Below are 18,532 nucleotides of genomic sequence, written 5' to 3'. Positions count from 1 at the left end.
CAGCCTGGGTGACATAGTGAGACCTCGTCTATACAAAAAATACAAAAATTAACCAGGCATGGTGGCACACACTTATAGACCCAGCTTCTCAAGAGGCTGAGACAGGAGGATAACTTAAGCCTAGGAGGTCGAGGCCACAGTGAGCCAAGATCATGCCACTGCACTCCAGCCTAACAGAGCAAGACCCTGTCTCAAAAAGAATAAATAAAGAAAGAATAAAGTATCTTCCCCTACCTTCCAGTCTCCCTCTATTGCCCTCTGAGATTTTAACAAGACTACTCAGTTAGAACATGAGAAATGAGAACTGATGGCTTCAAGTTAGTTTTATTATTCAAAAGGGTTTGGGAACTTCTTGGGGTATTTTCTTAGAGCCATAGCATAGAATTTGTACTATCCTCAATGGGAGGAAGCTCTGAAGAATTTCCTTTTCTGAACATCAACAGTGATAACTCACAATCATTTTACGTTAAAAAATTGAATGATATCAAGTAGAAAATAATGTTTACATGTTCTCTTAAAAAAGGTAAATTTAAACATTTTGCCACCTTTAGCCCTTTCAAAGAAGAGATGGAGATATAAAAAAACAAACAAACTGATAACCAAATAAATTACAAAAATGAACAATGGCCACATGCATGCATACAATCTTTGCTTATAGAATCAATTCATTGTTGGAAAGTTCTGTAATATTAATTATAAGTCTTTAGAATAAAAACTGTAAGAAAAGCCTGGGGAAAACCCAACAAATGAATAGGAAGTTTAGAAATATAGGTACGATTTTAGATGAAATTAAGGGCCTGTAAGCCAGAGTTTATAAAGAACTCTTTTAACTCAATAAAATTAGAGGCCAAGACAGACAATCCAATTGAAAAATGAGCAAATGACTTGTATACATTTCTTCAAACAGAGTCAAACAAATGGTCAATAAACACATTTAAAAACTGCTCAGCCTAATTAAATGTAAGGGAAATGTACATGAAAACCACAATGAGATACCGCTTTGTACCTACAAAAGTGGCTATAAAGACCTGATACTGGATGTTGGTGAGAATTAAATGTAAGGGAAATGTACATGAAAACCACAGAGATACCACTTTGTACCTACAAAAGTGGCTATAAAGACCTGATACTGGATGTTGGTGAGAATTCGAAGACACTAGTTTTAAACACTGCTGGTGGTAATGTGAAATAATACAGCCACAGTGGAAAACAGTTGGACAGTTTCTTACAAAGCTAAGTATTTACTTGTCATATGGCCCAGCAATTTCTCTCCTGGAAATCTACCCAACAGAAATGAAAACATATGTGAACACAAGGATCTTATTTTTATGTTCAGAGCAACATTATTCCTAACAGCCAAGAAGTGAGGACAATCCAAATGTCCATCAAGTGATGAACCTATAAATAAAATAGGTCTTTCCTATGCAATTGAATACTATTCGGCAATGAAAAAAATTAAGTATCAATACATATTACAACAGATGAACCTCAAGAGCATCATGCTAACTGCAAGACACCAGACACAAAATACTGCATGTAGTATGATTCCATTTATATAAGATGTAGAAAAGAAAAATTTATAAAGGCAGAAAACAACTCAGTGGTACCTAGGATTGAGAATATTAATAGGCATGAGGAAACTTTTTAGAGTCATGGATATATTCTTGAACTCCCAATCTCAGGTGATCCACCCACCTTGGCCTCCAAAGTGCTTGGATTACAGGCATGAGCCACCATGCCCAGCCCGGGTCATGGAAATATTCTAAAACTGGATTGTTGTGATGCACAACTCTAGAAATTTACTAAAAGTCAAAGAATTATAAACTTACAGTGTGTACATTTTATGGCGTGTAAATTGTAGTTTGACAAAGCTGTTAAAAAATAAGCCAATTATGTGATCTTGTTAAAAACTGGGTGGGAAAATGAAACAAGCCTACAAAACAGGAGGCTGAATCTATTAAGAGCAGCAATAGATTCAGAGCTTTTCAAAAAGCATCTTCAGAAAATATCATTTGGTAATACTCATACCTCACTCAAAAAGTAACCAGAAAAATATCAATGGGGAAAAAGAAAGGAAAGCCTTCTAAAAGTTTTTCCAAATACTTACCTTATAAAGTCTAAAGAGGTGATAGAGGAGAAATACTGATCAACTACATCATGTATCTTCTTAAATACCACATTTATTACACAATATCAAAATGCGTATGCACCTAACAGTGGACAATGTTAGAATGGAAGATGAAAATACCAGCATCCTCTCCATCTGGTATATTGTTCTGCCATTTGAGTTTTATGTTTTGCTACCGTATTCCCAAATGATCTTTCCTATGTGCGATTTGCCACAATATCTGTTGGGGAACAGCAACATGAGCTGAGTAAATTATTGTTTTATTTACTTGTGAATTACAACATGCTAAAATATTAGAATTAGAGATACCCCCAAAATTACTAGTCCATACTCTTTACTGGAGAGACTGTTTCTCTCCTTTAGTGCACAAAACTACAAAATACTGATTTACTTTCAAAAGAAACCAAGGGGCATTATCAATGAGGTTTGGTTTGACTCACCTTATACATGGAACAAAGGAAAGGATAGTTCACTTTCAAGGATGGTTATAAACACAGACACTACTGGAGTCATTAAATCATTGATTTGATGGCCAAGACTGGGAATGCAAGCAAGACAACATTTAAAAGAATGCTGATCATGAGGTCAGGAGATCGTGACCATCCTGGCCGACATGGTGAAATCCTGTCTCTACTAAAAAAAACACACACAAAAAAATTAGCTGGGCGTGGTGGGGAGTGCCTATAATCCCAGCTACTTGGGAGGCTGAAGCAGTAGAATCGCTTGAAACAGGGAGTCAGTGAGGTGACTTGAAACAGAGAGGTTACAGTAAGCTGAGATCACCCACTGCTCTCCAGCCTGGCGACAGAGCAAGACTCTGTCTAAAAAAAAAATTAAAAAAAAAAGAATGGATGATTTTCATAATCATATGAATAACACTTGCGGTTTTTTCTAAAAGCAGCAATGCCATGACAACAATCATCTCAAGGAGAAGAAAATCTGCCAAAGAAGAGGATGCTATTGGATTCATTGTGCCTGATGAAGAATAGGAAGGGATGATTGCAGTGAACATTTTCATGACCCGGGGCTGATGCAACAGTAAAGCCTAGGCCGGTGGCAGCTGCAGCCTCGGTGCCTTCCTCAGTGACCGCCACGAAGGAACTGTGCAGGAACTTCTGGGCGTACAACCCGGAGTGTGAGGACATTCCTGAGTAGTCAGCTTTGTGCTCACTGAAGGCATCACCCATTCCCATGGCGACCAGGACGGCCTCAAGATCATAACTGTCCTCCACCTCAAACCGGGGCAAGTGCAAATTCACCCTTCTTTCTTCCATATGCCCTGGACTAGTCCACTCCACCAACTTCTCAGGACTTATTTTATCTATTATCTATTTTCAAAAAACAGAAGAGTAGAATGGTATGATTATTGGTAAAAATCTAAAACAGTGTAACACTGATTTGTATCAGTCAGAAGTTATTAACTTTAGTAATAGTTAAAAGTGGAAATTTTGTTTTACTAGATTGTTGTTTTTATACAGCAGGTGGTTGTCTTATATTTCTCGTTTTTTTACATCAGTAAATATTCCATAATTTTATTTTCATTGGTACAAAATAGCAAGCTATATGTTGGTATACAAACTTACTTAACCAACACCCTGTTGCTGAGCATTGTTTCTTTCTTTTTTTAAAATACATATATTTTATTGCACTTTAGGTTCTGGGGTACATGCCATGTTGCATAGGTACGTACATGGCAATGTGGTTTGCTGCCTCCATCCCCACGTCGCCTATATCCGGCATTTCTCCCCATGTTATCCCTCCCTATCCCCCACTGCCACTCCCCTATTCCCCCCGAACAGACCCAGTTGTCTTATATTTTTCCACTTAAATTATCTGTGTATGTGTGGAAATCCAATAGCATTAAATAAATTTTTAAAGATTAAAAATAAGTCATTTACTTTATCAACCTAATATATACTTCATTTTAACTACCTTTCCTAGTCTTTGAATGCATACATATTTGTATAGTTGCAATCACAATAATTTAAAACTTTTGCTTCATTTTATTTGAACATTCAAATAAAATGAAGTAAAATTTTTCACTGTTGCATATCTCTGCTATCTTCAAACTGCTAGATAATATTCTCATTATGTTGATAAATTCTTCCCAATATTTAGCTATTAATTCACTTTACAGACATTTAGTCTATATGAGGTATTATGATAGTTTTGATTGTTACTAAGGATACAAAAATAATAATCACTATGAATTTCAAACTAGGCATTGCAGTGTATCTAACACTGAAATAACTGATTTGACTCAGAAAGGCAATTGTTTCTTCTACGTTATTTCTTTAGGGTAATTCTCACAGCTGGGGTTTTGAATCAGAAATAAATACTCTTAAAGCTCTCAGACATATTGGCATTTTGCTGTCCAAAAATATTTTCCAACTTAAAATGCTACTAGTATTATAAGAAGACAGCAGCTATCGTTGTTGACTGCTTTCTATGTCCTAGACTCCTCAAAGGCTACGTTTCTCTAAGCATTATGACAGCACTACACATTAAGCACCATGGACTCCTCTTTAGAGATGGGGAAGTACTGAAGTTCAAGGAAGTTGAGAAGCTGCAAGGGTCAGAAAGCCACTAAAGAAAGAGGGATTCGAAACAAAGCTCTCCTGACTTTCAAAATGCAGGGCAGTAATCACATACATTTTTTAACCATAAAATGAGTGACACTAAATCAATGGTGTAAGGATGTAAGAAAGAAATTCACAAGCTCCAAGAGCCTACTGAACAGTGTGCAGAATTGGTCATATATATGCATATATGATTTTATTTTTCAGAAAAGGGGTCCATAGATAACAACCATTTCTCAGAATGGTGGGTGATCTTTAGTTCATCCCAAATTATTATCTTAAATTTTCATTTTAGTTCATCCCAAAAATTCTAGGATTTGGTTGTTCTCAAGAAACCTGACCTGTACTATTTAGTGCTCCCCTGTTGACATCCATCTGCAGCTGCTGCACAGTGAGAAACACTTTCTATTTGACGCTGCTGGCCACCAGCTTCTATTCAGAAGCCCTGGGACACAAAGCCTCAGGAGATGAAAGCAAGAATAAGGAGATGCAAGCGTTTACCTTTTCCAGACCATCGATGTCATTGGGCAGAAGCACAAACATGCTTAGATCATTGTTTTTATATGGAATCCCTAGAATTTTGGCCTGCAAGTCCTCCAGGAAAGTGAAGCTAAAGGAATGGCTCTGTGTCATCATCTGCACAGATTTACTTGTGTTCTGCAACAAATTAACAGAGCACACAATATTAAAGTACATGAGACCAAAGGCATTAAGGCAACCAAGCTAGCTCATCAAAATAATTAGCTCAATCTAAATAAAGCTGAATATCAGAGTCTCAGAATGAGAATTTGCTACCTACCAGGGTGCATTTGCTCAAACATGACTTTAGATTTTTTTTTTAAGAAGGGGTCTTGCTCTGTCACCAGGCTGGAGTGCAGTGGCATGATCTCATCTCACTGCAACCTCTGCCTCCCAGGTTCAAGCAATTCTCCTGCCTCAGTCTCCCAAGTAGCTGGGACTACAGGCATATACCACCACATGACTTTAGATGTTACATCCCATGTGTAAGGACATCACAAAAATAAAAGACCATACCTTATTCATCCAAAATTTCTCTTCCTTGGTATTTTCTTTCTTAAACTCCCTGTCCCATTGCCCTTTAAAATAAACTGTGTTCACCAGCACCAGCTTGGTAGAGCTACTAATAGAGCCATCTGGGAGCAAGTCCTTGATTTTTTCTGAAAATGAAGAAACAGAAAAAGGTTGGCCCATCTTCCAAAGGACAAGGAATATGTATGACAGATATGACGCAGATGGACTTAACTGATCATTAAAAACCCAGCCAGGTCAGCACCTGAGTGCCTTGCTGACAAAGGGTTCCCTGGCTGAATCAGCAGGGAGGTTCTCATTTTGCCCATTTATACCACTGAATAAATTAAGGTTCATGGTTAAGAGTCTGGACTCTGGGGTCAGATGCCTCTGTTAGCATCCAGTTTTGCCTCTTATCAGCTAAGGACCCTTGCGTGAGTTATTTAGACTGTCTGTGCCTCGGTTTCCACATCTGTAAAATAGGAATAAAATCTGCCTCATAAACAATCCTGCATGTTCTGCACATATACCCCAGAACCCAAAGGGCAATAAAATATATATATATATATATATTTAAAATCTGCCTCATAGGGTTGTTGAAAGGAGCGAATGATTTAACACACGTAAAGCATTTGGAACACCATCTCTCACGAAATAAGCACCCTGTATTCACTATTATTATGCTTACCATTCAATAAGTTACCACCTGAGACTGAGGGATACTTATATGGGACAAGGAGTTGATATTTTTGTCTCTGAGTTCAGCCCATCTCACAGTAAATTCTAAAAAGTACTGTTCAACCAACTTTTTGAAAGATCTTATATTTTCTACTTCTTTTATGTCCTTTCTTCAGACCAAGCATGAGGGGGAAAAATACATTCTGAATAACAAAGGTCTCTCTGATAATTGTTATAAAAATTGAATCTGGGTCGGGTGCGGTGGCTCAAGCCTGTAATCCCAGCACTTCGGGAGGCAGAGGCGGGTGGATCACGAGGTCAAGAGACCGAGACCATCCTGGTCAACGAGGTGAAACCCCGTCTCTACTAAAAATACAAAAAATTAGCTGGGCACGGTGGCACATGCCTGTAATCCTAGCTACTCAGGAAGCTGAGGCAGGAGAATTGCCTGAACCCAGGAGGTGGAGGTTGCAGTGAGCCGAGATTGTGCCATTGCACTCCAGCCTGGGTAAAAAGAGCGAAACTCCTTCTCAAAAAAAAAAAGGAAAAGAAAAAGAAAAAAAAATTGAATCTGAAACTCTTAACAGTAAAGTATCAGCTATTGCTCCCCAAGGTGAATTTCCACATCAACCTTTCTCTGTGGATTTCTCATACGATGGGATAAGAAAGGAATAATGGAGTAAGAAACTTGTCAAATCCTCTGCTGTGGGGAGGGCTGTAGGTTGTCATCATCCCTGCACGATGCTTAAGTGAAGATGAAGCCCAGGTGGCCCCAGCTGTGGGTGGGAAAGACAAGTCTTGATGGGAGAGCTGCGTGTTTCTCACTTAACATGGAAAGACAAAAACTCAGAAAGAAAGGCTCTGATACAAAGGAAAGAATGTAAACCCAAGGCAGACATCATCCCATTTTCAGGACCGCCCCCCCGGCCCCGGCAGGTACTGTGATCCATGGCTATGTGTAAACAACTCTCCAGCAAGCGTTTCCATGCAGTTGGCTTCATGTGGTCCCCCTGCTGTCTCCCCTTGGCCTCTCCACACTTTCTGAAATTGCTCCAAATCTGCAGTGCCCTCCCGACCTCCCTTCCAACCCTGCAAAACCTGTCTCAGTTCCCTTCCCAAAGCTTATTGACTGCATGACACCCCACGCAGTCGAGCCCAGGGCTTCATTCACAGCAGGTTGGCAAGAAGTGCTGTTCATTTGTTTGTTTGTGCAATGAATGATCCACCCATACTCTACCATTTGTTTGGCTTTCAACCCAGGAATTAATCTTCTTTCGACTTTCATCTGCTGCGTTTACAAAATCAACAGGTTCCAGAGATGCATGGTAATATTTTTCAACATAATCCAAGTATTTCTTTAGGAGAAACAAAGAAAGAATAAAAAGAGGTTAAAAAGTCAATTTATCAATTGCCAACATCACTAAATAAATTTATGTATACATTAGGATGACTAATATGGCAAGAAAATTTTAAGGCCCTGGGCACATCACGTTGAGTGCCTGCATGCACATTTTTATGCAGCTTCTCTGGGGACGAGGCAAAAACCAGGTTCAGATTGCCAGGACTAAAAAGAAGCTCCCTACAGTTCTGAATGTCTTTAGGTCAGGATGGAAAAGCACTGCAGTGATGTGGCCAGAGCCAAGCAGACGACTCAGGCAGCATGACTTCAGGACCCAGGTGGGACTGTGCCATTTGGCCACTCCAGAATACGTAACTCGCAGATGGGGTAAGCACAGCAAAACTTACTTGAAGGAAGAGGTATGTTTGTTCTCCAAACAGCCTGTTGGTTATGTTCAGTTCATAATCATTAGTGAGTTTCCTTATTTCAGTCAAAAACTTTTGGAATTGTTGATGTATTGCTTCTGTCTTCTCAATCTTGAAAGTTAAAACAAAAACTCAACAGGTTATCTTGGCAAAAGAAAGCCTAGGTTCTCTGCTATGAGGATGTGGCTGCTGGGTCTCTCCCTGAGTCTGTCAGCCTCAAGGGTGGTCCCTGTGTTTGGTGCGGCCCCTGGATATCAGGTGGCTTTTACCCAAGTCATAGGATGATGTAAGTTATGACCAATCTCAGTTCCAGAGAAAAGCCTTCTCTGCAAGCCCAACACCACAGATCTTGCTTTTATAACCCAAGTTGTGGTTTGTTTGGTCTCAAACAAAAGTGCTCACTAAATGTTCAGTGAGCTTGCTTTTAGCTTCCCACAAGATTCTAAGCACTTAAAGAAAGTAAATAATTTCCCCAAACAATTCTTATCTACTGAAGTTTGGAAATTTTTTCCAGATAGTGAATAAGAAAAGTGCCTCCTGATGGTTTGAGTCACTACACGTTGGACTGAAGTGAGATTTGTCCTTGTCACCAGGGTAAAAAAACAAACTTCTCTGGATATTTGATGTAGGACCCATCAGTTTTCTGATTGAAGGTTTCATATTCTGTGTTACCTTACCAACATATCTAGAATATCATTATTTCAACATATAAATACAATAAATTTTAATTATATGTTAATATATAAATATACATATTTCATCAAAAAATAATATATTAAAATTAATATTTTGTATTCTCATACTAAGTTCTTGAAATACAATATGCATTTTATTTTTTATTATTATTCTTTAAGTTCTGGGGTACATGTGCAGAGCATGCAGGTTTGTTACATATGTATGTATATACATATGTGCCATGGTGGTATGTGGCATCGATCACCCCATCACATACATTAGTTATTTCTCCTAATGCTATCCTTCCCCTATGCCCCCTCCCCCTGCTATCCCTCCCCTAGCCCTCCACCCCTCGACAGGCCCTGGTGTGTGATGTTCCCTTCCCTATGTCCATGGGTTCTCATTGTTCAACACCCACTTATAAGCAAGAACATGCGCTGTTTCTTTTTCTGTTCTTGTGTCAGTTTGCTGGTTTTCTGTTCTTGTGTTAGTTTACTGAGAATAATGCTTTCCAGCTTTATCCATGTCCCTGCAAAGGACATGAACTCATCCTTTTTATGGCTGCATAGTATTCCATGATGTATATGGCCACATTTTCTTTATCCAGTCTATCATTGATGGGCATTTGGATTGGTTCCAAGTCTTTGCTATTGTGAAAAGTGCTGCAATAAACATATATGTGCATGTATCTTTATAAATGAATGATTTATAATCCTTTAGGTATATACCCAGTAATGGAATTGCTGGGTCAAATGGTATTTCTCATTCTAGATCCTTAAGGAATTGCCACACTGTCTTCTACAATGGTTAAAGTAATTTACACACTCACCAACAGTGTAAAAGCATTCCTACTTCTCCACATCCTCTCCAGCATCTGTTGTCTCCTGATTTTTTAATGATTGCCATACTAACTGGTGTGAGATGGTTGCTCAATGTGGTTTTGATTTGCATTTCTCTAATGACCAGTGATGGTGAGCCTTTTTTCATATATTTGTTGGCTGCATAAATGTCTTCTTTTGAGAAGTGTCTGTTCATACCCTTCATCCACTTTTTGATAGGGTTGTTTGTTTTTTTCTTGTAAATTTAAGTTCTTTGTTGATTCTGGATATTAGCCCTTTGACAGATGGTAGCTTGCAAAAAGATTTTTCCATTCTGTTGGTTGCTGGTTCACTCTAGTGATAGTTTCTTTTGCATGCAGAAGCTCTTTAGTTTCATTAGATCCCATTTGTCTATTTTGGCTTTTGTTGCCATTGCTTTTGGTGTTTTAGTCATGAAGTCCTTGCCATGCCTACGTCCTGAATGATTACCTAGGTTTTCTTCTAAGGTTTTTATGGTGTTAGGCCTTATGTTTAAATTTTTAATCCATCTGGAGTTAATTGTTGTATAAGGTGTAAAGAAGGGATCCAGTTTCAGCTTTCTGCATATGGCAAGCCAGTTTTCCCAACACCATTTGTTAAATAAGGAATACTTTCCCCATTGTTTGTTTTTGTCAGGTTTGTCAAAAATAAGATGGTTGTAGATGTGTAGCATTACTTCTGAGGCCTCTATTCTGTTCCATTGGTCTGTATCTCTGCTTTAGTACCAGTACCATGTTTTTATGACTACTGTAGTCTTGTAATATAGTTTGAAGTTAGGTAGCATGATGCCTCCAGATGCCTCCAGCTTTTTCTTTTTTTTTTTTTAGGATTGTCTTGGGTATGTGGGCTCTTTTTTGATTCCATATGAAATTTAAGGTGTTGGTTTGTTTGTTTGTTTTCCAACTCTGTGAAGAAATTCAATGGTAGCTTGATGGGGACAGCACTGAATCTATAAATTACTTTGGACAGTATGGCCATTTTCATGATACTGATTCTTCCTAATCATGAGCATGGAATGTTTCTCCATCTGTTTGTGTACTCTCTTATTTCCTTGAGCAGTGGTTTGTAGTTCTCCTTGAAGAGGTCCTTCACATCCATCATTAGTTGTATTCCTAGGTATTTGATTCTCTCTGTAGCAATTGTGAATGGGAGTTCACTCATGATTTGACTCTCTGTTTGTCTGTTATTGGCATATAGCAATGCTTGTGATTGTTGCACATTGATTTTGTATCCTGAGACTTTGCTGAAGTTGCTTATCAGTTTAAGGAGATTTTGGGCTGAGACAAGGGGGTCTTCTAAATATACAATCATGTTGTCTGCAAATAGAGACAATGCGACTTCCTCTTTTCCTAACTGAATGCTCTTTATTTCTTTTTCTTTTCTGGTTGCCCTAGCCAGAACTTCCAATGCTATGTTGAAAAGGAGTGGTGAGAGAGGGCATCCTTGTCTTGTATCAGTTTTCAAAGGGAATGCTTCCCGTTTTTTCCCATTCAGTATAATAATGGCTGTGGGTTTGTCATAAACAGCTCTTACTATTTTGAGATAAGTTCCATCAATACCTAGTTTATTGAGAGTTTTTCACATAAAGGGCTGTTGAATTTCATTGAAGCCCTTCTCTATAGGTAGTCATGTGGTTTTTGTCTTTGGTTCTGTTTCCGTGATGGATTATTAATTTGTGTATGTTAAACCAGCCTTGCATTCCAGGAATAAAGCCAACTTGATCATAATGGATAAGTTTTTTGATGTGCTGTTGGATTCTGTTTGCCAGTATTTTATTGAAGATTTTCACATCAACGTTCATCATGGATATTGACCTGAAATTTTCTTTTTTAGTGGTGTCTCTGCCAGGTTTTGGTATCAAGATGATGTTGGTCTCATAAAATCAATTAGGGAGGATTCTCCCTTTTTCTATTGCTTGGAATAGTTTCAGAAGAAATGTCCAGCTCCTTTTTACACATCTGGTAGAATTAAGCTATGAATCCATCTGGTCCTGGACTTTTTTTGGTTGGTAGGCTATTAATTGCTGTCTCAACTTCAGATCTTGTTATTGGTCTTTCCAGGGATTCAACTTCTTCCTGGTTCAGTCTTGGGAGGGTGTAAGTGTCCAGAAATTTATGCATTTCTTCTAGATGTTCTGGTGATATTCCCTTTATCATTTTTTTATTGCATCTACTTGATTCTTCTCTCTTTTCTTTCCTATTAGTCTGGCTAGTGGTCTATTTGGTTGATCTTTTTAAAAAACCGGCTCCACCCAGTTGCTGTGTAAACTTCTCAGAAACTTCGTTTACTCAAGTGTGGTTAAAACCACCTACCTGAGCTTCAGCAATGGTGGATGCCCCTTTCCTCACCGAGCTTGAATGTCCCACGTCAAGCTCAGACTGCAGTGCTGGTTGCAAGAATTTTAGGCCAGTGGATCTTACCCTGCTGGTATTCATGGGTGTGGGTCCCACTGAGCCAGATCACTTGGCTCCCTGCCTTCAGCCCCCTTTTTTAGGGGTTTGAGGGGTTCTGTCTTGATCACATTCCAGACACCACTGGGGTATAAGGGAAAAAAAAACTACTGTAGCTGAAACAGCCACCTAGTTTTGTGCTGGAAACCTGGGACACTGATATTGTTTGTACCAGAGGGTGCATACAATCGTATTGTATCTCCTGGACTGTGGGTTATGAAAATTGTGGGAAAAGTGCAGTATCAGAGTCAGAATGTCAGAGTGCCAGGAAAAGCCCCTAATGGCTTCCCTTGGCTGGGAGAGGAAGTTCTCCAGCCCCTTGTGATTCCCAGGTGAGGTGAGCCCCCCCACACACTTCTGCTCACCCTCCTTGGACTACACCCTCTGTCTAACCAGTCCCAGTGGGATGAACCAGGTACTTCCATTGGAAATACGGAGATCACCTGCCTTCTGCATTGCTCTCGCTGGGAGCTGCACACCAGAGCTGTTCCTATTCAGCCGTCTTGCCAGCAATCCTCCTATAATATGCATTTTAAATCGATAGCACATCTCAATTTAAACTAGATATATTTTAAGTATTCAATAGCCACATGAGTAGCTACCATACTGGATAACTTAAGGCTAAACTTTCACCCAGGCAAATTAGGAGGCTTGTATTAAAAGGGCCATTTTTGCATTGTTTGAGGAAGGAGGGAGAGAAGGAAGGAAGGAAGGAAGGAAGGAAGGAAGGAAGGAAGGAAGGAAGGAAGGAAGGAAGGAAGGAAGGAAGGAAAGAAAGAAGGAAGGAAAGAACCCAGGCCTGCCCCATTGACAGAATAAATGAGGAAACAGCTATAAAAATGAATCAGCTAAGGCTAAAAGTATCCACTTAAAATAGATGAATCTTATAAACACAATGCTATGCCAAAAATAATCAAGTTGCAAAGAATAATGACAAAAAGATATGGTATGAATGAAATAATAAATACATGGAAATAATGAACACCTAATCCACAATAGTGGGACTTCCTCTCTCAGGAGAGTATGAGGGTGTATTATACACCCTCAACAAAGGTGTTATACATCAGCCTAAGGGGCACCAGTTGATTTGGTGATGGTTTATTTCTTACACCGAAAAGAGGGGTTAAACGGTGTTTATTGCATTTTTCCTTATACCTTTTGTGCACAGGTCTTGAGATTTTATCAGCATTTTTTAAAAGCAAGATTCAGAATACCCTGAATTTATATAATAATCAAATGGGTACATGTCAAGCCAGTCTCTAAACAAATTATTTAAATGAGGAGATTGGAGTAGATGACTTCTAAGAAGTATTCCAGTCCTGATATCCTTTCAGTCAGTAATCTATTTTCTTCACATCTCTGTGGCTCCCAGAAAAATCCTGGGGAATGGGCAAAGCTGCTAGACAGCATGTATGTGTAAGTTGTGCCTTACACAAAGCTGAAATTCAGTTCCCACCCCAGTCATCTAGCCCTTCACTCAGGAGTAGGGCAGCTATCCGAAAGAATGAGCTTTTTCTGATTTGCACAAAGGTTCTATATGGGCTGTAATGGCTGAGAAAGAATGTGCTCTGAAAACAACTGCACTCCTCAATTGAGGGGACATTGCAGTGCCTGTATGACCCGACTTGGCTGTGCGAACTATGAAAGGAAGCCTGACTCTCCATAGACGCAACTGAGCCACCCAGACAACCTAGCCTTTGAGGTTGCGAAATGAGAAGCTCATATTGCTGGGTGATCTGAGCTTTGGTTTTATGAGGGTCTGGAATTGCACCATGACTACTGTCAAGGCAGCTGTACCCTACCTGACACTGCTAACATCTCCTGATGCTAGCTGTGAAGACCTAATGGGCTTATTCCTTTCCCGTGTTTGGCTAGACTCTCCTTTGGGTGGGGAATACTGGAACACTGGAGCTGGAAAAAAACCTCAGGAGGTCATTGGGCCTGTACTGATTTTCTACATACAACATCAGCAGGGGGCTAGAAATATGAGTGGAGTTTAGCAATAATGTCACCCCCTGCTACCCGCCACCACCACTGGCTGAGTTACCAGATGCCCCTACTGGACGCTTTACAGAGGCTGAAGGAAGATAAATAACTTGCCCGAAGTAGCATCTCTCTTAAGTGACTGAGCCAGGACTTGAACGTAAATCCGTTTAACTCCAAAACCCATCCACTCTGCTATGGGAATTTTTCAGTCTATTAGCCTTTACCAGTTCTATCACAGTGGCATTGTTCATTACACCTAAGATCTCTTCTTAATACTAAGGGGTTATTTTTATTGTATAATCCTTACAACATAATTTGTCTACAGTGATCATTATTGCTTAATAATAAATAAATGTTACTCCTTTCATGCCATTCTCAGTCCTTTTCCCCAAAGAGCCCACATCAAAAATGCAACTCTGCTGAAGTTTGTAAAACACGTCTCCCCACCTCTTTTTCTTCAGCCTTTATTCTTGAGGTCTTCGTGTCTTTTTCAGAGTGAAACACCTGGAAGAGACAGAAAATATTACTGTGGTTCTTGGAGAAGAGAAAACCTCACACAGAATCAGTCAGAGGAGAAATATATACAGGTGAATATATTTGAGTCAGGGGAGAGTGGATGATTGTGAAATACATATAGGTATACAGGTGACATTCTCCCCTTGAAAAATCATGAAAAGGTCTATGTTTGCCTCTGGTTTTCTTTCTTTCTTTCTTTCTTTCTTTCTTTCTTTCTTTTTTAAGACTGAATTTTGCTTTCTCGCAGACTGGAATGAAGAGGCATGATCTCAGCTCACTGAAACTTCTGCCCCCCAGATTCAAGCAATTCTCCTGCCTCAGCCTCCCCAATAGCTGGGGTTATAGGTGCCCACCACCACGCCCAGCTAAGCTCACACCTGTAATCCCAGCACTTTGGGAGGCTGAGGCAGGTGAATCACCTGCGTCCGGAGTTCGAGACCAGCCTGGCCAACGTGGTGAAACTCCGTCTCTGCTAAGAATACCTCTGATTTTTTCCTAAGGAGCTTGTATTGGCTTATCTGTTCCTGTATTCATCTTGGATGTGTCATTTTTACTCTAGTGGGGATTATGTTACGTTTTCCATAAGTACTTTTCATGCTCTGTCTTTATTGTGAGTGCAATGGCTTTGGACAAGGTCACTCAACCAGTCCCTACTCAAAGGAATCTCAAGCATCTGAGAGCAGGTGGAGAGATGGTATTTGGAAAGGGAAGAAGCCTTTCCTGATAGACCTGAAATTGCTCCCTGCCTTGAAAGTTTTTGTTTCCTGAGCCACAGGTTAAGATGAGCGTATTTTCAAGACAATGCAAGAGGGCTGAACAACCCCTCAAACAAATTTGTGCATAGAAAACAAGAAAGACCCCCTCAAACCACACTAACCTTCTGCAACTTGGAAGCAGTGGCTCCTCGGGTTCCTGGGAGAAGCATGCCAATGGCAGTTGAGACGCTCACAGGGGAAAAGAAGATGTTGCCATCATTTGTTTTCTTCAGCTCTTTGAAAAGATCAAACCCAAGTCGAGTGCTGATGGCACCGAATGAATCCATGATGATTTTAGTGAGATCTAGAACAGCAAGAACAACAATCAAAACTGAACATTCGAATTGCTCTGTGTCATGGGCACCCTTCCTGCTACTATTCCTCTTCTTGCATTGATCCGGAATATAGGGATTTCCACCCTCTTGGTGAAAGGTCGCTGCTGCCTGCTTTTCACATCCTTTCTCGGCCTTCTCTTGTCAGGAAACATCAATCAGTCCACTGGAATCTGCCATCATCCGAGGGTACTCAGTTCTTATTTCCCCAGAGAGCAGAGTTAATGTTTTAATGGCTTTATTCTCTTGTTCTCTGTCTGAACCTGCCTGCCTCTGCCTCCCCTCAGCCTCCTTTTCGTGGAAGCTTCCCCAGATAGACCCAGCCCTTGTCCAGGCAATGCCAGTTTGTCTAGATGTGGGGCCCATGATAAGGTGGTGGGGGGAGGTGCAAGAATCCCCACGGGCCTCAAGTTCAAGCAGTGCTCGCCCATCCAACCTTAGCAATAGTAAAGCCAAGACTTGAATTCTTATCTGATACTATTTCTCAATTGACTCAAAATTCAGCTGAGAGAGTGACAGGATTGATTAAATCTCTCGAACCCCTTTCCCTAACTGCACTGAAAACTTGACTCTGGGCTGAATTTTCCTTAAGTGGCAACCACGTATCTCATCATGGATTATTAGGTGGAGGTAAAAGGGTTTCCTTTTTTTATACTTTTCTGTATTGTTTTCGGCCTGTATATGAGCTTGCATTACTTTTGTTATTTCACAAAACTAATTTTTTTTTTTTTTTGAGACAGAGTTTTGCTCTTGTTACCCAGGCTGGAGTGCAATGGCGTGATCTCGGCTCACTGCAACCTCTGCCTCCTGGGTTCAGGCAATTCTCCTGCCTCAGCCTCCTGAGTAGCTGGGATTACAGGCACGCACCACCACGCCCAGCTAATTTTTTTGTATTTTTAGTAGAGACGGGTTTTCACCATCTTGACCAGGATTGTCTCGATCTCTTGACCTCGTGATCCACCCGCCTCCACCTCCCAAAGTGCTGGGATTACAGGCTTGAGCCACCGTGCCCGGCCAAAACTAATTTTTGAAGAGGAATTAGTATCTGCCAAAAATAAACAGGTAGAACGGGTTTTATGTTTGTTTCATTATCAGCTACTTTATAACTAGTTAGTAAAGGCTTTAGGAGGAATCCTAGAACAAGAATAAGATTAATGCAAAGTAAAGTTTTTTAAAGCCTGTATACTTTGCAGCCTTTTGCTCTCAAGGGCTCATCCCTGCTAAGGCATCCCACATCTGATGTCAAAGCTTCCACTTCAACGTCAGGTTTCCTCGCAGGGATCCCTGGCAGGTTAACTCAGAAATAAAAGGAAGTATTTATGTCAAAGAAGATACATTGTCATGGCCCTGTAGGAACTGAATTAAATAAAACTACTCCCAGAAAGTCTATGCACAATAAAAGCAATTCTTTCAAATCAACAAACGTCATTGTTCTCAAAATACAGATGTGTTAAGTTGGAGCCAAAATAAGAACTTACCTCAGGATTTGGAGAGACAGAGATGTCTGGGCACGGACCTAGGAAGCAAATGTCAGTTAGGTGGCTGAGACCCTAAATTTACAGCTCTCCAAATCTGCTTCAGCAGTGGTTTTCCACCTTGCGTGCACCTTAAAATCTCCTCAGGAACTTTAAAAAGAATCTATGCCCAAGCCCCACCCCAGACCAACTGAGTCAGCATCTCTTGGGTGGAAACCAGGCATCAGAATTTTTATCACCCCAGGTGATTACAATGTACAGCCAACGCTGGGAACCAAGGGTGTACAGCCCGGTGAACACACACATTAAATGCATTCTTTACTTACCGCAGATGGACAGAGCTGTGTCCTGACAAGTCATTCTCTATAATAGAGTTATTTTTGCAGTCACATTATTTAGGAGTGTCAAATGCAAAGAAGAAAAATGAAAGAAAACTATCTTGCTAGAAAAGAACAAGAAAAAGGAACAAGGAACGTTTTGATAGGCAGCCGCAGGCAAGCGAACATGTGCATGCGTGCATGCACACGCACACACACACACACACCTATTCGTGTTCTCTATTCCATCCATCCATTATAAAAATATCTCATTTTAATTCATTCAATAAACATTTACCAAGTCTATTATGTACCAGGAGTTGTGCCTAATGCCAATAATTCGTAAACACCCAATACCCTCACTGATGTCAGGAAAACAAAACTACCCAAAAAAACTCAAGCGGAAATTACACCCCCAGATTCCAGCTTTTCCTGCCAACCCTGGAGCATTTCTACTGGCCCTACCAGTTCACTAAAAGAAACTGTGCTTGGATTAGTCTCAGCTTTAATCTTCAGTGAAGGGCGTGGAGATTTGCTGTCATTGCTGGGCAGCAGCTCCTAGAAGGGCATCTTAGCTCTTCCTTCTGCCTAGACGAACACCTCCCTAGGTGTGCAGGCTCGAAGGGCACGGGTCACGTATGTTACAGTCTCCATACTCACAATTTGCTTTTTTCAAAATATTTTTATTTCTACTCTTTTTTTTTTCTGAGACGGAATTTCGCTCTTGTTACCCAGGCTGGAGTGCAATGGTGCAATCTCGGCTCACTGAAACCTCTGCTTCCTGGGTTCAGGCAATTCTCCTGCCTCAGCCTCCCAAGTAGCTGGGATTACAGGCGTGCACCACAATGCCCAGCTAATTTTTTGTATTTTTAGTAGAGACGGGGTTTCACCACATTGACCAGGATGGTCTCGATCTCTTGACCTCATGATCCACCCTCCTCGGCCTCCCAATATTTCTACTCTTTAAGCAAACTCAAAACCATATTTAATT

The 18,532-nt window shown here is 40.3% G+C and overlaps 1 protein-coding gene across 1 annotated transcript; it reads right to left on the bottom strand.

The window, feature by feature from the left end:
• Window positions 1-950: 950 nt before the first annotated feature.
• Window positions 951-17,353, bottom strand: SERPINB13 (serpin family B member 13). The gene is made up of 8 exons (XM_035269803.3): window positions 17,228-17,353; window positions 15,540-15,721; window positions 14,594-14,650; window positions 8,161-8,289; window positions 7,652-7,769; window positions 5,743-5,885; window positions 5,209-5,364; window positions 951-3,456 (listed from the first exon to the last, which is right to left on the bottom strand). Exons 2-8 carry the CDS (start codon window positions 15,702-15,704, stop codon window positions 3,052-3,054), a joined length of 1,173 nt encoding a protein of 390 aa, XP_035125694.1. The 5' UTR covers window positions 15,705-15,721; window positions 17,228-17,353; the 3' UTR covers window positions 951-3,051.
• Window positions 17,354-18,532: the final 1,179 nt, after the last annotated feature.

Source organism: Callithrix jacchus, chromosome 13 (genome assembly GCF_049354715.1).
Source record: "Callithrix jacchus isolate 240 chromosome 13, calJac240_pri, whole genome shotgun sequence".
Lineage (NCBI taxonomy): Eukaryota > Metazoa > Chordata > Mammalia > Primates > Cebidae > Callithrix > Callithrix jacchus.
Note: the sequence above shows the minus strand (reverse complement) of the source record. Positions and strands in the feature narration are given on the sequence as shown.